Source organism: Lithobates pipiens, unplaced genomic scaffold, assembly GCF_037356315.1.
Source record: "Lithobates pipiens isolate NorthernLeopardFrog02 unplaced genomic scaffold, aLitPip1_a1.2 Scaffold_30, whole genome shotgun sequence".
Lineage (NCBI taxonomy): Eukaryota > Metazoa > Chordata > Amphibia > Anura > Ranidae > Lithobates > Lithobates pipiens.
Genome location: NW_027507791.1, coordinates 107,999,771 through 108,021,890, shown reverse-complemented (window position 1 = coordinate 108,021,890; position 22,120 = coordinate 107,999,771). Strand labels below are relative to the sequence as shown.

At 38.5% G+C, this 22,120-nt stretch overlaps 1 protein-coding gene across 8 annotated transcripts in view; it reads left to right on the top strand.

The window, feature by feature from the left end:
* The window catches only part of RYR3 (ryanodine receptor 3), a 1,008,486-nt gene that overhangs the window by 199,100 nt on the left and 787,266 nt on the right, over positions 1-22,120 (top strand). For 4 of the 8 annotated variants that reach the window (XM_077464739.1, XM_077464738.1, XM_077464736.1 and 1 more), the window contains exons 3-4: positions 11,813-11,920; positions 19,487-19,507. In XM_077464739.1, the coding sequence (XP_077320865.1) occupies positions 11,813-11,920; positions 19,487-19,507 (129 nt within the window). The remainder of the gene's footprint in view (positions 1-11,812; positions 11,921-19,486; positions 19,508-22,120) is intronic. The other 4 variants (XM_077464742.1, XM_077464741.1, XM_077464740.1 and 1 more) reach the window with 1 other exon arrangement.

The window sequence follows — 22,120 nt, the reverse complement described above, 5'->3', positions numbered from 1 at the left end:
CATGGCTGTCGTCCCAGAAGGAAGCTTCTTCTAAAGATGATGCACAATAAAGCCTACAGTTTGCTGAAGACAAGCAGATTAAGGACACAGATTACTGAAACCATGTCCTGTGTTCTGATGAGATCAAGATAAACTTATTTAGTTCAGATGGTGTCAAGCATGTGTGGTGGCAACCAGGTGAGGAGTACAAAGACAAGTGTGTCTTGCTTACAGTCAGGCATGGTGGTGGGAGTGTCATGGTCTGGGGCTGCATGAGTGCTGGGGAGCTACAGTTCATTGAGGGAACCATGAATGCCAACATGTACTGTGACATACTGAATCAGCACACGATCCCCTCCCTTCGGAGACTGGGCCGCAGGGCAGTATTCCAACAGGATGATGACCCCAAACACACCTCCAAGACAACCACTGCCTTGCTAAAGAAACTGAGGGTAAATGTGATGGACTGGCCACGCATGTCTCAGACCTAAACCCTATTGAGCATCTGTGGGGCATCCTCAAAGGGAAGGTGGAGGAGCGCAAGATCTCTAACATTCACTAGCTCTGTGATGTCGTCATGGAGGAATGGAAGAGGGCTCTAGTGGCAACCTGTGAAGCTCTGGTGAACTTCATGCCCAAGAGTGTTAAGGCAGTGCTGAAAAGTAATGGTGGCCACACAAAATATTGACACTTTGGGCCCATGTTGGACATTTTCACTTATGGGTGTACTCAGGTTTGTTGCCAGTGGTTTAGACATTAATGGCTGTGTGTTGAGTTATTTTGAGGGGACAGCTAATTTACACTGTTATACAAGCTGTACACTCAGTACTTAAAATATTTTCAAAAATGAGAGGGGTGTACTCACTTTTGTGAGATACTGTATAATGGGACTGTGGTAGTGTGGCAGACAGTCTGACACTAACTGATGCTGGTGGGAACTGATTAACTGCCACTGACATCACTGATGACATTAATACAGTGATCATTGCTAAAAATATACACTGTCACTGTACTAATGACACTGGCTGGGAAGGGGTTAACATCTATGGTGATCAAGGGGTTAAATACGTGCCTAACTATGTGTAATGTGTGTAAAGTGTGCTGCTTTTTACTAATGATCTCCGTTTCTCATCCCTGCTTTGCAGGGATGAGAAACAGACAGGTTTTCCCTGTGTACAGAGCCCTGTGTTGAATGTCTCTGGACTGTGATTGGACATTATTATGACAATTGTGCAGTCGTGTGACACGGTACCCATACAAAATGTGCGTCCTTTTTTTCCCCACAAATAAAGCTTTCTTTTGGTGGTATTTGATCACCTCGGTTTTTATTTATAAACAAAAAAAAGCTTTTAAAAAACACATTTCTTCATCGGTTTAGGCCAATATTTATTCTTCTAAATATTTTTTGTAAAAATCGTAATAGCGGATATTGATTAGTTTTCACAAAAGTTATAGTGTCTACAAACTATGGGAAAGATTTATGGCATGTTTTTATTATTTTTTTACTAGTAATGGCGGTGAGCTGAGATTTTTTTCGGTACTGCGACATCGCGACAGACAGATCGGACACTTTTTACACATTTTTGGGACCATTGAACTTTATACATCGAACAGTGCTATAAAAATGCACTGATTACTGTGTAAATGTCACTGTCAAGGAAGGAGTTAACATTAGGGGGCAATGAAGGGGTTAGCTGTATGTTTCTTCAGCGTGCTCTAACTGTATGGGGATAGGACTGACTAGAAGAGGAAACAGATCATTGTTCCTACTTAGTAGGAACAACGATCTGTCTCCTCTGCTCTGACAGGACAGGGATTTGTGTGTTTACTTGTGCCGCTCTCTGGCGGCTCTTAAAGGGAAATCCGTATATGTACGGGATTTCGCCCAGGAGAGCCATTGTGCAGCAGTAAATCTGCGTGAGCTGGACGAGAAATAATCGGATATATTTTCAACTAAGAATAATGCTTGTGTAATATCTGAATTTTATTTTGAAATTTAGCAAAACTCAATAGTGTAGAGATGTGTCTCTACCTGATTGGCTGAGACAGAACAGTGGCGCCATTGGCTCCCGTGGCTGTCAATCAAAGTCAGTTACCAATCAGGGGAGAGAGGGGGTGGGGCCAGGTCAGGCTATGTGTCTGAATGGATACACAGAGCTCTAACTTGGCTTGGGTGCCCCGTGTAGCAAGCTGCTGGCTGGGGGGCACTCAAAAGAGGGAGGGGCAAGGAGCAGCAAAGAACGGCCAGAGAAGAATAAGATCCAGGCTGCTCTGTGCAAAACCAACTGTGCAGAGGAGGTAAGTATAACATGTTTGTTATTAAAAAAAAAAAAAAACGAGCCTTTCCCGAAATTGCAATACCACTGCTGTTCTGTTTTAAGAGCAAGGGAGCTTCCCTGAACTGTATATACAGCATATTAAATGTATTAGGGATTTATTTATTGTTTATCCAGATTATATTACATACATTTTAATAAAGTAAAGTAAAAGAAAACATATGGGGAGCAAAAAAAAACGAAACGTTAAAAATTAAACATTTAGGCCCCTTTCACACAGGGGCGCTTCTAAACTGCCAGTGAAACACTAAGCGCTTTTGAGGAGCTTTTCAGGTGCTTTTGAAGAGCTTTCCATTCATTTCAATGGAGAGGGGAGTTTTTTCCCCGCCCTGCCAGTGCACTGCCCCAGTGTGAAAGCATTCATTGATTTTAACCACTTAACAACCGCCCTATAGCCAAATGACGGCTACAGGGCGGTTTCTTATCTCTGGGAGGCCATCATATGACGTCCTCCAAGAATTCCGCTCTCTCTGGGGCGTGCACTCGAGAGCATCCACGGCCGCTCATAGCGGCCGTTTACCATGTGATCGCTCCGTCAAATGACGGAGTGATCACTTGTAAACAAACCGGCGTCATGTTATGATGCCGGTTCCTCCCTCCCCCTCTCTGTACCGATTGGAACAGCGGAGGGGGAAGAGATCGGTGTCAGCAGCGATGTGGGCTGCATCTGCAGTGCCCACATCGCTGCTCACCGAAAATTAACCCCTCAATTCCCTGCCATTACTCTGCATTACTCTGCAATACCCTGCCATTACTCTGCATTACTCTGCAATACCATGCAACACTCTGCATTACTCTGCAATACTCTGCATTACTCTGCAATACTCTGCAATACTCTGCAATACTCTGCATTACTTTGCATTACTCTGCATTACTCTGCATTACTCTGCATTACTCTGCAATACCCTGCAATACCCTGCAATACTCTGCAATACCCTGCAACACTCTGCAATACCCTGCAACACTCTGCAACACCCGCCAACACTCTGCAATGCTCTGCAACACCCGCCAATACCCTGCAACACTCTGCAATGCTCTGCAACACCCGCGAATACCCTGCAACACTCTGCAACACTCTGCAATGCTCTGCAACACCCACCAATACCCTGCAACACTCTGCAATGCTCTACAACACCCGCCAATACCGTGCAACACTGCAATGCTCTGCAACACCCTCCAATATCCTGCAATGCTCTGCAACGCAATACTCTGCAACGCCATACTCTGAGATACCCAGCCATACCCAGCCATAGTCGGTGATACCCTGCAATACCCAGCCATAGACACCCCCCCCCCCCCTCCCGCTGCCCTCCGGTGCTTCTACCGACTCGCCAATACGATCAAATCCAGAAAAAAAATGTCAAACTAAAATAAATAAAGTAAAATGAACAATAATTTTTTTTTTTTTTTAAAGCGCCCCTGTCCCATTGTGCACGCATGCAGAAGCGAACGCATACTTAAGTCCTGCCCACATATGAAAACGGTGCTCAAACCACACATTTGAGGTATCGCTGCGAACGTTAGAGCGAGAGCAATAATTCTAGCCCTAGACCTCCTCTGTAACTCAAAACATATAACCAGTAAAAAAAATTAAATCGTCGCCTATGGGGATTTTTAAATAGCGACGTTTGGCGCCATTCCACGAGCCTGTGCAATTTTGAAGAGTGACATGTTAGGTATCGATTTACTCAGTGTAACTTCATCTTTCACATTATGCAAAAATTGGGCTAACTTTACTGTGTTTTTTTTTTTTTTTTAAGCACAAAACTGTTTTTTTTCCCAAAAAAGGCATTCGAAAAATTGCTGCGCAAATACCGTGCGAGATAAAAAGTTGCAACGACCACCATTGTATTCTCCAGGGTGTTTGCTAAAAAAAACATATATAATGTTTTGGGATTCTATGTAATTTTCTAGCAAATAAATGATGATTTTTACATGTAGGAGAGAAATGTCAGAATTGTCCTGGGTGCTCCAGAACGCCTGATGGTGCTCCATGCATGTTGGGCCTCTGTATGTGGCCACACTGTGTAAAAGTCTCACACATGTGGTATCGCCGTACTCGGGAGTAATAGCAGAATGTGTTTGGGGGTGTAATATGTGGTATGCATATGCTGTGTGAGAAATAAACTGATAATATGACAATTTTGTGAAAAAAAAAAAAAAGTAAAAAAAATCTTGATTTTGCAAAGAATTGTGGGAAAAAATAACAACTTCAAAAAACTCATCATGCCTCTTACTAAATACCTTGGAATGTCTTCTTTCCAAAAAGGGGTCATTTGAGGGGTATTTGTACTTTTCTGGCATGTTAGGGTCTCAAAAATTCAAATAGGCCGTCAGTACTTCAGGTGTGATCAATTTTCAGATATTGGTACCGTAGCTTGTGGACTTTATAACTTTCACGAAGACCAAAAAAATATCCACCAATTTGTACTTATTTTTACCAAAGATATGTAGTAGTATAAATTTTGGCCAAAATTTATGAAGAAAAAATTACCAATCTGCTAAATTTTATAACAGAAACAAAGAAAAATTCATTTTTTTACAGAATTTTCTGTATTTTTTCTTTTATAGCACAAAAAATAAAAAACCCAGCGGTGATTAAATACCACCAAAAGAAAGCTCCATTTGTGTGAAAAAAAGGACAACATTTTCATATAGGTCCAGTGTTGCATGACTGAGTAATTGTCATTCAAAATGTGAGAGCACCGAAAGCTGAAAATTGGTCTGGTTATTAAGGGTGTTTAAGTGCCCAGTGGTCAAGTGGTTAATTGAAATCGTTTTTCGTCAGCTATTCAGGCGCTTTTTTTAGTGTGAAAGGGGGCTTAGTCATATCATAATCATTAGAATGTACAGTACCTGGTACATAATCCCCAAGGATTTGCTGATGATGCATGGAAACAGAGGGTTCCTGTGTTCATATTGGGTCGGGATGCCGTCTAATTATTTAATTCTGGCAAGCAATTCCTAACACCTATAAACATTATGGGCTTGATTTATTAAAGGCAAATAGTCTGTGCACTCTGCCAGTGCAGTTGCTCCAGAGCTTAGTGAATGAGATGAAGTTTCACTTTACAAAGAATACCCAATTGCATGCGAGCTCTGGAGCAACTACGCTTGCAGAGCACACAGTCTATTTACTTTTAGTAAATCAACCGCTACAGTATGTGCATTTTGGAGGTCACAGCTTGCCCCAAAGTTGTTCTCTTATCTGTGATCTGTGTGTTCAACTCTAAAATCAAAAAAGGTATCCTGAGACACTGTCTACTAGCTGTATGTGTAGCTATATCTCACATTCAATATCAACCACTTCCCCACACATTTTGAAGTGAGCTTAGATAAAGTGATATTATAACAATGGAGATCCTGGTAGCTGAGGATAATAATGATCCTGAAAAGGCCAGCACCTTATGGACACCCGGTTCTTTCAGGGGAGAAGAGAGAGGTTGTGTGTTCATACAAAGTATGAACACCGATCTCTCTCTTCCCATAGTCAATCCCTTCCCCCCACAGTTTGAACACACCTAGAGAACACAGTTAACCCCTTGATCGCCCCTCGTGTTAACCCCTTCCCTGCCAGTGACATTTATACAGCAATCAGTGCATTTTTATAGCACTGATCGCTGTATAATTGTCAATGGTCCCAAAAATTTGTCAAAAGTGTCCAATTTGTCTGCCGCAATATCACAGTCCCGATAAAAATCGCAGGATCGCTGCCATTACTAGTAAAAAAATAATAATAATAATAATTAAAATGACATAAATCTATCCCCTATTTTGTAGACACTATAATTTTTGCGCAAACCAATCAATATATGCTTATTGTGATTTTTTTTTAACCAAACATATGTAGAAGAATACATTTCGGCCTAAACTGAGGGAAAATTATGTTTTTTTTTTTTTTAAATGTGGGATATTTATTATAGCAAAAAGTAAATGATATTGGGGTTTATTTACTAAAGCTGGAGAGTGCAAAATCAGGCTCACTTCTGCAGAGAACCCAATCAGCTTCTAACCTCAGCTTGTTCAATTAAGCTTTGGCAATAAAACCTGGAAGCTGATTGGTTCCTATGCAGAAGTGAGACTGATTTTGCAGTCGCCAGCTTTAGTAAATAAACCCCATTGTGTTTTTTTTTCAAAATTGTCGCTCTTCTTTTGTTTATAGTGGGAAAAAAAAGGACATCAATTTTGTTTGGGTACAGCGCCACATGGCCACGCAATTGTCAGATAAAACAACGCAGTGCCTTATCGCTAAAAATGGCCTGGAGTGGTTAATAACAAAAAATGATGTGTATAAAAAAATAATCCATTTGAGAATCAATTGCTAAATCCAATGAAAATGTCCATCTAAATCAATACAAGAGTAAAGGTTCAGTGCAAACATATCCAAAAAGACTTCATCACCGTGCTAAGGAATAAATAGATGGCAGCTTACCAGATCCAAGGATCCTAAAAGGATCTATATGCGTGTCGCCACACTGGGAAATCAGCTGTTGATGCTCACTTGCTGGAACTCAGGCTGAACACCCACTCTGCCTGCTACTGAAGAAATCCTTGTGTGTGTGTCCCCACCAATCACAGTTGACGCCTATTATGGGAAAATGCGTAGGACAAGGAGCTAGCAGTGTGGCGTTTTAGAGCACAGACCGTACTGCAGGCGGTTATGCTCACACTATTGTGCTATTTTATGCATTTTTTTTGTAAGTGCAACTTTTTATTAAACTTTTATCTGTTTAAAAAGTTAATGAGCACTTCAAGCTGGTGTCTAATGTGAATCCCAGCAACTGATCATAACTAGCTGAATTACCCTGGTGGACACACACACACATTGGTGTAGTGGTTATCACTCTCGCTGGTTCAAATCCCAACCACTACACTACCTTCCTGGAGTTTGCATGTTCTCCCTGTGCCTGTGTGGGTTTCCTCCAGGTACACCGGGTTCCTCCCACACGCCAAAGACATGCTGGTAGGTTAATTGGCTTCTGTCCAAAATTGGCCCTAGTATATGATTGTTGGCTCCTTGAGGGTAGGGACCAATGTGACTGTGCAATGTACAGGGATAGGGACAATTGTAGACACTCACTCAGGTTGAACTGGATGGACTGGTGTTTTTATTCAACCTTACTATGTAACTATATAACACACACACAAGGATCCCGTTGGGATTTCTTCAGTAGCAGGTGGAGTTGGTGTTCAGCTTGAGTTCCATCAAGTGATCATCAACAGCTGATTTTCCAGTGTGGAGACACGTGCAAATAAAGTGCCTTAAAAAAAGTAGTAAAATTTTCCACATTTTGTCATGTTCCAATCAAAAACGTAAATATATTTTATTGGGATTTAATGTGATAGGCCAACACAAAGTGCTACATAATTGTGAAATAGAAGGAAAATGATCAATGGTTTTCAAAATGTTTTATAAATATGTGAAAAGTGTAGCGTGCATTTGTATTCAGCCCCCTTTACTCTGATACCCCTAACTAAAATTTAGTGGAACCAATTGCCTTCAGAAGTCACCTAATTAGTAAATAGAGTCCGCCTGTGTATAATTTAATCTCAGTATAAATACAGCTGTTCTGTGGTGTCCTTTAGAGGTTTGTTAGAGAAACTTAGTGAACAAACAGCATCATGGAACACGCCAGACAGGTCAGGCATAAAGTTGGGAAGAAGTTTTAAGCAGGGTTAGGGTATAAAAAAATATTATTTAACACTTTAGTAGATTCTGTATGTCAGGTATCTATATGTGGACATCACATTGTCATTAATTTATATACTAATTGATTTAGCGCCATACTAATTGTTTTTTTTTTTCATAAAAAAAATCCCAAGCTTTGAACATCTCATGGAGCACCCCTCCTCCCCTAATTAAACTATTTTACAATTTCTCCTACCATGTGTCTTGTGCCTTACTCAATGTACCAACATCCCTTTCTTATTTCTGATTTAGGGATGGAGCTGCATGTTCCATGATTTTTGGTATTTTTAATGAGGCACAAGACACGCGGTAGGAGAAATTGTAAAATAGTTTAATTGGCATATAAACAAGGCGTTGAACATGAGTATTTTTATCTATATACACAAGGTGCTGGCATACAAAAAAGAATTCATGTATGTACATGCATACATCTGAAATCACATAGTATCCCGTGGAAGTAACTAGTATAATAAAGCCAATGATTATTAAGTAATGGATACAAAAGGGTTATAGGATGCAAACAAATCACAGCTGAGGCCAAGCCCAGGTGTTGGGAACATGATGACACTGATTGGCTTGATGCATTTTGTGGCCGGTTGGCACTCATCAGGAGAAAACATATAGCGCATGTATATGTGAATATATATATGAAATAGTTCTAAATAAGCAGTATTGCAAGTATTGCAAGTCAGGATCTGCGAGGATCACCATGCGAAGAGAGGAGGGAGGCGGTGTAGCAGTGCTGTGGGCTGAATGTGAAGTGCCCACAGTGCTGATCTGTGCTCATACATGTCTCATCCATCCATCCATGGCTCATCCATGTTCCATCCATGCTCCATACATTGCTCATCCATCCCCATTCATGATTCATCCATGCTCATCCATCCCCATTCATGGCCCATCCATCCATCCATGCTCCATTATTGGTTCATCCATCCCCATCCATAGCTCATCCATCCCCATCCATGGCTCATCCGTGCCACACCCATGATCATCTGTGCCACATCCGTAATCATCCGTGCCACATCAGTATTCACCCATGCCACAGCCTTGCCACATCCATGTCACATTAGTACTCATCTGTGCCACATCAGTGATCATCCATGCCACATCCATGCCACATCTGTGCCACATCAGTACTCATCAGTGCCACATATATGCCACATCAGTACTCATCAGTGTCACATCAGTGATCATCCGTGCCACATACATGCCACATCAGTACTCATCCGTGCCACATCCATGCCACATCAGTACTCATCCGTGCCACATCCATGCCACATCAGTACTCATCCATGCCACATCCATGCCACAGCAGTACTTATCCATGTTACATCAGTACTCATTCATGCCACATCCATGCCACATCAGTACTCATCCATGACACATCATTGATCATCTACGCCACATCCGTAAATCATCCGTGCCACATCCGTGCTACATCTGTGATCATCCGTTCCACATCAGTACTCATCCGTGCCACATCCATACTCATCTGTGTCAAATCCATGCCACATGAGTGCTCATCCATGCCATATAAATGCCCATCAGTGCCACTACATTGCTTCACAAATTTGTAATAGGTAGTCAAATTTAATTTGAAAATCATGTCCCTAGAACATCTGCTGGTGCTCCCTGCATGTTGGGCCTCTGTATGTGGCCAGGCTGTGTAAAAGTCTCACACATGTGGTATCGCCTTACTCAGGAGGAGTAGCATAATATATTTTGGGGGGTAATTTTTGCTACGTACATGCTATGTGTTAGAAATATCTTCTTAAATTTACAACTTTGTGTACAAATAATGTGTTTTCATTTTCTTTCCACATTTTTCAAAAACATGACATTTTCAAAAGACTCAATATGCCTCATAGAATACGTTGGGATGTTTGCTTTCCAAAATGGGGTACATTTTTGGATGTTTCCATTGTCCTTGTGCTCCAGGGCCTTCAAAAGTGTGATGCCGCGCACACATGACCGGACTTTCCGGCAAACGAGTTCCGACGGTCTTCCTGACGGACTTTCGTCTGAGTTCCGACAGACTTTCCGAACGAATGAACTTGGCCACACACGAACAGACTAGCCCGTTCAAAAGTCTGTTTGTATTGAACGTGATGACGTAAACAGGACTAAACAAGGAAGTTCAATAGCCAGTAGCCAATAGCTTCCCTTGCGTTGTATTTGGTCCGTCGGACCAGCCCACAGACGAATGGTTTTCCCGCTTTTTAGTTTGTGGGAATTGAGTCCGTCGGATAGATTTGAAACATGTTCTATTTCTAGGTCCGTCTGATTTTTTCCCCAAAAAAGGATCGAGCTAGCCCACACACAATTGTAATGTCTGACGGACTAATCCCTTCGGATCTGGTCTGCCGGAAAATCCGGTCGTGTGTACACGGCATAAGAGGTAGTCAAGGAATTATATGTGTAATTTATGCTGCTAGAACACCTGATGGTGCTCCCTGCATGTTGGGCCTCTCTATGTGGCCAGGCTGTGAAAGTCTCACACGTGTGATATCCTCATACTCAGAAGGAGTAGCAGAATGTATTTTGGGGTGTAGTTGAAAGTATGCATATGCTGTGTGTGAGAAATAACTTTCTGTGAGAAATTATCTTCATTTTGCAAAGAATTGTGGGAACAAATTACATCTTCAAAAAACTCACCATGCCTCTTACTAAATACCTTGTAATGTCTACTTTCCAAACATGGGTCATTTGGGGGGTATTTGTACTTTCTTGACATTTCAGGGCCTCAAGACATGAGATAGGCAGTACATCAGGTGTGATCAATTTTCAGCGATTGGCACCATAGCTTGTGGACTCTATGGCTGTTTTCACACTGAGGCGCTATAGCGCTAAAAATAGTGCCTGTAAAGAGCCTGAGTGCTTTCACACTGGAGCGGTGCGCTTGCAGGATGGTAAAAAAAAAGTCCTGCAAGCAACATCTTTGCAGCGCTGTAGGAGCAGTGTATACACCGCTCCTAAAGCACCCCTGCCCATTGAAGTCAATGGCCTGAGCCGCTGAACTGCCGGCAAAGTCTCAAGATGCTGTATATTATACACTGCAATTCCGTGTTCTTTATGAATAAAGATATTTGAACTAAAATGTAAATGGTGTGTGTGTATATATATATATATATATATATATATATATATATATATATATATATATATATATATATATATATATGGGGTCTTTCAAATTTACAATTGTTGTTATAGAGTAAGATTGTCCACACAAGACTAAAATATATTTTACTGCATTTTAGGTTTTATTAGTTTTTCTAAACTACAATGGATCAATAATATATTTTTTTAACCAAGTGAAAGCATGTCTTTGATATCTATTTATTTCATGATCTTCTTCAGTGGTGCATTTTCTGAGTCTATAATTAGCAACTGAATATACTGTATTTTTGCATATTTAGGCCTCACATACACACAGGAAGATTTTTTTACTCCCTCTGGATGCTGATGCTCCAGGGGAAGAAAAGGCAGCAATAAAAACACCCCTAAAGCCACATTTTGCAAACACGTTTAGGGGCGTTAAGTGCTTGGGTGTTCATTCATTCCATTGGCCAGAATATTAATTTATTCTGGCCATGGAAATGAACACTAAAGCGCTAAAAGTGCCTAGTGGTTAATTGCATTTGGATGATTTTACATGCATTAATCACATCGGGTCTCCTGAATGCACTGGCTCTGGGTTTTTTTTTTCTGCCTCTAAACACTACTGCCTGTAAATGTCTGTAAGCCAATATAGTTATTGTCTTCACTATATTTTATGGTAAATGTTATGCTTCTTGTTTTGCAGTATGTCCCTCCTGACCTGTGCATTTGTAATTTTGTGCTGGAGCAGTCCCTCTCTGTCAGAGCCCTTCAGGAAATGTTGGCAAACACAATAGCAAATGGCAATGAAGGGGTAAGTCAATTTTCACTTTTATTATAGTGAAGCTCAATAAAACTTTTTTTCCTAACACTTGGTCATGAATGGAAAAGCCAAGAAAATTTAGGTATATTTAGGGAAGTTATTTGTTTTAATATTACCTTACAAAGCACAAAATGAACATTCTGCTGTCACAGTAAATGTTTTATTTCCTCAGTATTAGTTAATTACCTAATTAAAATATCAATTGTCAATAAAGTAAATGATTTCATGGGATGTTTATATTAGCTTTGCATGTCAGCTTGTCTGCTTGTGTACGTTAAATATTATATTGTTCCTAAATGTATTGAAACTTTTTTTTTTTTGTAGAGTTTTATATCACATTTAAACTATGTATGATGTGCTGTATGCATGTGTTATCCCCTATTAAGCAGAAAGTAGTAATATTATAATTTTCTGTAAAGCAACCATTTTCTTTCCCAATGTATATATGAACTGCTGCCATATTTGAAACATGCAGATACAAAAAAACAAATTGGTGCTTGATTATCCAACAAAATCTATTTGTCTGTTGTTCAAGTCTCATTTTTCTTCCATTGGACACTGCCATCTTGTCACTTACACAGCACAGAGAAAGAAAATTTCAGAGTATCAGACACATCTTACACACCAAAGATTCCTCCATCCTTTATGTAATAGTCAGCAGGGCACATATGTGATTGCCAGGGGAAGCGATCAGAGATGAAGATGAAGACATAGCAGTTGTAAATTCACAAAAAGTTTAATTGTGTATATTAGTAGTAAAAGAGCTGTTTGATCTGCTGATGCTGCAGATTTTAGGGAAAGAAGGTGTGTGTTTAAAACAGCTGGTGGGACAAATTAAGAAGGTTTCCAAAATGTTTATAAGTTTGGGGAATTGAAAGTTTCACTTTAAGGCTGGGTTGAGTTCACACTATTGCGAATTTGATGCGGATATGTCCAGATCCAATTTGCATGTTAGGAGATTGTGCTCTCTATGGAGCTCACACATCTCCCGAGCGGCTCCAGAGCGAATTGCACAGGAGTCCTGTGCATCTTCTGGTCCATTTCAGGTCCGAATTCAGCCCAAAATTGGGACTGAAATTGGACCTGAGAACAGGGACGCAGTGGACCCCTCCTGTGAGCCGCTCTGTGCGGCAGTGTGAGCACCTATTAGCAAAAGTATGTAGGCATAGGACACACCGCTGTAAAGGAGAATTATACGAAAACAAATATTAGTTAAACCCACAAGTGCTTTCTACTACTATCCCTTTATACTGGCTTTTGGATTTTACCAATGTAGACATTTAGAAACTGGATGCATGGTTTAGCACTGGGAAACACTCTTTGAAAGATAAATAGTGAATTTTATATACAACTATAGATCAGACCAAAATGAGGGACAAATAAGGATGAAAGAGGGATTGAGGCTCTTTGTTCCAAATCAGGGGCATTCCCTCGAATTCAGGGACAGTTGGGAGCTATGATAGTCATACTTTCTGTGCCTTCCTTTCTAAACCTCTTGACTTGCAGTTGTCTGTTATAACTTATGCCTCTTCCCTTCTTTCTTTGCATCAGCAAAACAGGTGCTTGTCAGCTTAGACTTTAGCATTATGTTTAATTACCAAAAGTAGAGGGAGAATGTCATTCATAAGAGTGGGCAGAACGTTGTATAGGTTTGCCTTGTGAGCACCCAGAGCATCAGAGAGCAATCATAAGTATGTAGTGATCTTTCTGACTGTTCTTTAAACACATACAGAACTTATGAATACCAACAGCGCTCATGTCTTCAGTTCTATAAAGGTGACCTTGACAACATGTTTTGATTGTTTTTTTCTATATCAAGAAATCTTACAAATTCATATAAGGACTATATATAAGCTTTATATATGAAAATGAAATGCATATGTAATTTCTATTCTATTTTCCATGCATAACAAATATTACAGATTTTTTTCTAATGTTTCAAAGATATTTATTGATTTTACATAGAAAGTACAACTAGCTATAAGATTACATGGTAACAAGGCCATCAAATAAGCATTTGTAACAAAAAATATCAAGACGATACACAAGGCTGAGGAGTAATATAGTTGTTAGGCTGCACATATAGTATTAAGTAGGAATTCCACTAACAAATTTTGAATGAACCTGATCGCATTATGGTACAATTTACAAATTTTGGGCCTCAATGGCATCTTAAGAACAGGGCATCTGTACCTATGTGGAACTATTAGAATGAAAGATAAAAGTAAAGCTGGCCACAATTGAATCGATATTTGGAATGTTGGAAGAAAATAGAAGTAACCCCCATAGGTACTTATGGGACTTTAAGGGCAACAGAAATAGAGAAAATGTTAATATATAAAACATGACTTTATTTGTACATCATAAAAAAATATAATATAACATCAGTATAAAAAATCAACAGTGTGTTCGTTGATTGGATAAAAAAATACACAAACAGTGACACTCTCCTCTAGATAAAGGACGCTTTTCAGGAAGATTTCAATACTTAAAAAAAGTTGGGTATCTAGAGGAGTGTGTCAATGTTTGTGTATTTTCCTTATCCAAGCAACAAATAGACTGTTGATTTTTTATACTGATGTTATATTATATATTTTATGATGCACAAATTATGTAATTTTTTATATATAAACATTTTCTCTATTTCTGTTGCCATTAAATTCCCATAAGTACCCATGTGGTTACTCCCATTTTCTTCCATTAATCTTGGGATGTTGGCAACACACTGTTTATGACTTTCTGAGGTGGACCAATTTCTATGACATTTGGCCTGTTCAGTGGGGACTGGGTAAATCTTGATCCATGTATGGTTGTCCCCGTTGGACAGAAGCCGATCCAATTATCATCTTCTGTCGAAAGGGAATCTTCCAACACCTTTGCCAACCAACGGCTTCAGCCACTGATCAGTATAATCTGACAGCAGAGGAGTCATTCTGTCAGAATACAGAGTCTCAGCAGGGAGGGTTACTCTATTTACCTGTGTGGTTTCAGGAATCCTTTTGTTTTCTTTTTTGATCAGCCTGCTGACTGATCAAAAAAAGATGAGTCACGAGTATGGCCACCTCAAGGATTATATAGAAGAGGATAGATACGAGGACAGGGGGGATAAAGAAAAAAGGGTGGGAGGGAAAGGCAAGGGTAGGGGGAGACAGGAGCGCCTGAGGCATTTGTTGAAGAAGTGTGCCACAATGTCATAAATTGTTAGTCAACAGGTAAATAATGTTTTATAGAAAGGAGAAGTTGTGCTAATAGAGTCCAATATATAAGTATTTGATTGTAGAAATGATCATCATCTCTCTATAGGCACATAGACCAAGTTCTTCTAATATTACCACCACAGTGAGTTCACACAACAAAGTGTGCCACCACCTTTAGAAAAACTTGCTTACCAGATGGCAAGCAAAACCAGGCATGAGGTTATAAGCCCAGCCAAGGCCTTTGCTTGCACAGAAGATCGTGGGGATGAATTCTGGATGGATGGCTGCATAGATATCTCAAACACCAATGACACTGCTTAAACCAGGACCTTTTAGTTCAGAAACACACTCAGCACTCAGCAATGAACCCAGAAAGAGAAAACCACTATAGTGTAATATTGCCTAACTAGGTATTTATTTAGGTAAAAAACAATATTGCACTTACATTGTAAATCATTTAAAATTCACACATAAAAATGAAGCCATCCAGCTACAAACAATCTCCAATCCTCCTAACGAGACAGAGTGGTAAAGTCAGCACATATCCTCCACCAGATGCGTTTCGTCATATGTGACGTTGTCAATGGGGATATTTGTGTATATCTCACATTAAGCTGCTGCCCATTTGATTACATTTTTATTGATACATTAGTTTGGTTTTCTCCCATTTTATATAATGTTTTATCTAGGGCATTCAGAACATACAGAATTTGTGCATGGAATAATTTATCAATGCTGAGAGCTTTTGCTTTGTCAAGTACCAAGAAATTTTTGCTCCTGAGTTAGGCCATAGAGAGCACAACTGATATTTATGCCTTAGCTAAGATTTGTTTAGCAGCTGTTAAAAAAAGGAAGTAGTGACATATTTACTCTTTGGTAGGTTTTATTAATTATGAACCAAATGTTGCCAGCTACTGTTTGCTCAGATGATAGAATTGTGGAAACATATCTGTCAAGGCCAATAGAGAAAAACACTTACTTAATTAACATTGGCATACTAGAAAAACATTATGTAAAACAAAAATAAAATACAGTGGTATTACATATAAAAGATGGATTGTAATAATATCCAGACATGTAGTTCCCTTTTTCACTTTCAGACTTTTGATCATTAAAGTCGGGTTCACACCTTTGGAATTTTGTGCAGTGCTTCTACCTGCATTTTACATGCAGTTTTAGGTGTGCTCCCATTGATTTCTATTGACACTGCGTGTCTTTTGAAATCACATCAAAGATGCAGCATGCGGAACTTTGATGCATTTTCATGAAAACTCACAGTCTAATAGAAGTCAATGGGAGCATACCTAAAACTGTGAGTAAAATGTGCATAAATTGCACTGCACCCAAACTGTGGTGCACCAGTGTGAACCCGCTTTAAAAAGAGAATACCATTGCTGACCTCTCTTCCCAAAAGTGCACAGGTTCTTTGTGTAGCATACTCTATTGGCCTTAATTCAGGGTCCCTGACTTGAAAAATGCATGTTTATCAGGAATTCTGGCATCAGCCTCACTTAGAAGCTGCATACATGTTGTGGGTTATTACCTCACAGAGTATCAATGGCAGAAACAGGTCAAGCAATGGCAGTCTGTATATAACTCCCAGTACAGGATTCCTTTCATTTTTGTGCTGCTTGATAAATAAAAAAAAGACTAGTAAGAGCAACAGGTAAAGCTTAAAATGTTGTATGGTTGTATGGGGTGTCTTTTTTTAACAAAGGGACAGGAGTCTGGAGCTCATGTTGAGCAGAAAGTGTTACCTACATACATATTTTAAATTGATATGCCTAATTGCAGATGTCTTTTGCATAAAGTTTTCTGTGCCAGCTGTCCAAACTAGTACTGTGAGCAGTTTCATATTATCATTTTCTTTCAGCCTAGGAAAAAAGGGAATTTTCTGTAACTTTCCCCAAGATTTACACTTGAGTTGATAGAATGTGTTGAGGATGCAATATCAGTGTCATGAAACTTCCTGCAACATGTCTTAATTTACTTCTCCTACGAACCTGCCTGTGGAGATTTATGGTGCTAATGGCGAAGCAGCTGTAGGCTTTAAAAAAAAGCAAGGGCCCTCAGGAGCCATGTTAGAAACATTTTTCCTAGTCTCTGCTTAAAAATCTATTGGCAAGAGCTTTTTCACATTAAAATATGGTAACAAGATCTACACGTGAAAGTCTACAGCTCTGAAACCTTCGTTTTATTTGGTGTGTCCAATGGAATTAAAATGCTACACAATCTGGAAGGTATCCAGTTTCAAGAAAGTACAACCAATTCAGTTATGTTTTCAATACACAAACTGGAAGTGTTCTGTAAAATCCAGGTCACGTTTGAGATCTATGTCAAGGTAAAATCAAATTGTACTAGTTTTCTATGGGTTGCACATAGTGGATTAATTAATCATATTGGTTTCAAGGACACAGTGTAACAGTCAGCTTATTTTTTTCATGATGTTTCAGGATCATATCAGCAAAGGCAAAAAAATGACTTGCTTTAACATGTCCAACAATATATATATATATATATATATATATATATAGATACTGTATATATTAGTTTTTGAAGTGGCAGTCAAAGAACCATATACATTTAGCCACAAGCTTTCCTTCCACCATTATTCACAGATTTATATAGTTAGCAAAAAGTATTGCAAGAAAAAAGAAGTGATCAACTTAAGAACTATTTTTCCCATGAAAAGAGGAGGTATGGTAAATATGTAAAATATATATATTTTTAGCAAGTTTCTGTTGCATTAAAAAATGCTTTCATGCGTTGTTATTACCTGCAGAAGTAAACACAGTTAGGCCTATTTAGTGCAACAATGCAATGAACAAAATTTTGGTCAATGCACATTAACTGTAGTAGCCAAATTTAAGAATGCAGGATTTTTTTAACGTATGATATGCATTTATGCACAGCATATATATATTTTTTTGTGTTTTCTATTATGCCTATTCTAATATATGTGACAACAATCCATTTTTCGTGTTTGTAGTGCTTATTTCCTTATCAACAAATGTGTTTCTGCTTGTAAACAAAGTTCTCTTCTTTTGCTTATGTACAGTACTGTATAGTACTGTATAAGCTAGAATATAGTAAATGTTTATCGAAAAGCTGTATTATTGACAGTAGGGGTTATAAGCTAATCTTACAAGATTTTTGGTGTACACTACAAATCTTTATCCACTAAGCAATCTATTCAAACACATTCCAGAGAAAGCAGAAAAAAATGTCAGGCCACAGCAAATGTCAAAAGACAGTTCAATAAAAGCTGATTTACTTATTATTGAGAAACGCACATGGTAATTCACCTAGGAAAATCTTTGTATATGACTTTTGAAGTGCATATTTAGGCAAAGGTTTTTAGTTGATAGAGCCTACTGTATGTCAGAGTGTTGTATTTTTACAAAAAAACGTTCACGGGAAAGACTGCAAAAAGACTGCCACTATAAAGGATCACAGAGCTTACTAAAAAAATAAGTGTGTGTGGTGTGTTTAGGGATATCCCACACATGACAACGTTGTCAATTCTTTTTTGTTTAAGGTGGTGGTTTGTCTATATGTTAAAATGTCATATTTCTTAAATTGTTGATATTTCTTGAATAAAGTATTGTACTTATTTATAATAAGCTCTGTGATCCTTTATAGTGACTGTCTTTCTGCGGTCTTTCCAACAAGCGTTTTTGTAGTTTAGTTGTCCAGTCATAGGATCACCCCAGATAGAGGAATGAGAACATACTAAATTGACACCATATTTAAAAAAAAATAAAAAAATGTGTTTTTTTTTTTTTTTTTTTTTACTGCTGACTATTATAAGTAGAATAGAAAGTGGTGGAAAATCTAACATTTTAAAGTTACCAAAAAAAGTTTTGCCTTCATTTTTTTTATTTTTTTTTCATCTTAGTAGTGCCTATTTCATGACTTTCAGGCTTTTTCAAATAATTAATGATAAGTTACATGTTCAAAGACAGTCTAGTTATTTATTAATTATTTTTTTAAGAAAATCAGGCTATACTAATATTATATTTGAAAGAGCAAGCCACTTCACAGATCTTCTTCCCCACTCCTCACATTACAGGACTGAGGCTTATGTGCACCGGAATACACTACCACATTTATGCATGTTGGCACTCCCAGGAAATGGATAGTTGTATCAAATGGGATTCATTTTGTTTCTTTTGTAAATTAATCTTATGTTGTTTTTTATTAGTTACATGCATTCTCTTGCTGCATCTGACTTTAAATTGTTGCAAGGAACAATGATTTCATTTTAAAGAATAGTGATTTCTTCACTCTGTGATCTTAAAATGCTCTGCAGAATTATCAAATTAACATTTGCTTTATGATTTTCTTTTTACTTTAATAGCCTAGTGACCTTTCAAGATGGGTATGTTGTTCTCCGTCTCTTGCCTTTATCCAAGATTTTTTTTTCTGCATGGAGATTGTGACTTTTTCACTTGAGAGTACCTAGCCCAACATCTGTCATCGTCTATTTTTAGATCACCATGTAATGTAAAAGTAAAAGAGTATAATACAGTGCTGTGCAAATATTGTATGAAAAAATTAGATGCCTTTATTATTGCCTTTATTTAAATTCAATATTAACCAAATACCACGAGTTCTAATCGACATTGGGGACACCATTGCATGACAAAATGCCAAATGGATCAGTTGGACACCAATTTCATTCTTTATTTTTCTGTAGCCACCCTGGCGGTATGATTATGTGTGATTTTTGCATCTCAAAGTGATGCATTGTTTTGCATAGAAATTTGGCGTTTTATATTGTAGGCCTGTAATTGTTAGTAATAACACACTTAAATCTGTCCAAACAAGAGTCTAGTGGACATTCCTGGTATTATAAAGTTTGAAACATGAAATCATGAATTATAATATAATAAATGACTATAAATAATAAAAAAAAAAATATAATAATAATAATAATAATAATAATAATAATAAAATTAATTTCCTCACAATTCATTATCGCTCAACTTTGCAAGTGTCCTAATTTACTATCGCTGTTTTCTAGCTGGTCTAAAACCGCTTTTGACGTAAAGGAACACTTTTTGGTTGCCATGGACAATCTCAAGTTTCCAGGCAGAAAGAACAGTATATATAATATAAAACTGCATGGAGGGCACTGGACAAAGCACTAGGGACAAAAGGAATGTGAAATTATTTCATACAGTAATGTAATCTGTACGATTACAGTGTACATGTTATGTTTTGTGTACTTTTTTAATTTACTCTGGGCTCCTCCCCCATGCGGCACGACACTCAGGGAACGGAGCCCGGCACACAGAGCATCAGGTGGAAGACACAGCCCGCAGACACAGCAGGGGGACATTGCAGGATCCTGGTGACAAGGTAAGAATACTGCACCAGGATTTTGCAATGCAATCCAGAGTGTGGCTCAGGGTTACCGCTAATGGTACTGAAATTTAACCCCGAGCCACAGTTGGAAATACCGCCAGGGAGGTTAATAAAAGTATAGGGGCGTATTTATACCAGAGTGGATATTGATGTCTGCACTCAACTGTAAACCACTAGGTTGTCCCACACCAAGGCCTGCAGAGCAAACACTGTGATTTAGAACTCTATCATTCATCCCTTCTCTTTTTACTCATGTGTGTAAAGCACACCACTTTGCTTTTCTAAATGTGCCTTTTTGTTTTGTATTTTTTAATCGTTGTCCACCCACAATCTGTATATTGACATTACCCAGCACAGGTTAATAAACATTTTTCCACCTGAGAGCTAGACGACAACACTTGACGTGGTCAGAGACAATGACAGCTGGGGTCCCCACTGACGACCAGGAACTGATCAGAGTAGTTCTCCATTATTTGATCAGTAAATCAGCTTTAACATACAGTAATGATCACATGCAGGCTGGAGGCTCCACTGACAAAAAATTTAAGTTTTAAACCTGCAGAAGAACACTGCCACCTTCAGGCTTCTGTTTTTTCTTTTTTTTTCCATGTATAGTGCTATGCATTTAATAGTTTAAATGTCAAACACAGATACATTATTAAACATAATAAATCAATTAAATAAAAAAAGTATTTGTTTACATTTTTGCACATTTATTGGAAATATTGCAGTTTTTAATATCTCTCCAGTCCTGGAGGATGGGAGCATAGCATGTCCCATACCACATTCTTTCTCTGACCCCTTAACAGTAAAATTATGATTTTCTACGTGTTGTGTGGAATAGCAACTTCCTAACAGGGACATCATCTTAACTTACTGTAGCTGCCAAAGTGTGGTATACTGAACGTGTCAGTCCTTGATTGTAATTCTTCAGGCGGGTGTTAGTAAAAGTTTTATATTTCCTTCTGCTTCTGCCACAAAAGTCAAGCTGTTAGCATCCATAAAGTGTTCATTGGTGTACATAAGGGTACATTTAATTGAAAGGAGCCTGCATACACTTATATGTGAATGAGTTTAATTGAGGCTTAATAAGCCAATGATAATTGTAAAAAAGGTTTTGGAAAGCTTCCCACTTTGATGTCCCTACAGACAGTGATAGCAACAGTCAGAAAATACATAATGGTTAAGGTCATGGGTATCGATTAGTGAGGCAGAGATTGTATTTTGCCTCAGGCCCAATTTCAGTAAGTCAGCGATTTACAATTGTTTGTGTGTTCATAGGCTCCTCATTATGAAATTAAATGTTCCCCTATTTGAGACAACCGAATATTTACAGTATCTCACAAAAGTGAGTACACCCCTCACATTTTTGTAAATATTTTATTATATATTTTCATGTGACAACACTGAAGAAATGACCCTTTGCTACAATGTAATGTAGTGAGTGTACAGCTCGTATAACAGTGTAAATTTGCTGTCCCTTCAAAATAACTCAACAGACAGCCATTAATATCTAAACCGCTTGCAACAAAAGTGAGTACACCCTTAAGTGAAAATGCCCAAACTGGGCCCAAAGTGTCAATATTTTGTGTGGCCACCAGTATTTTCCAGCACTGCCTTAACC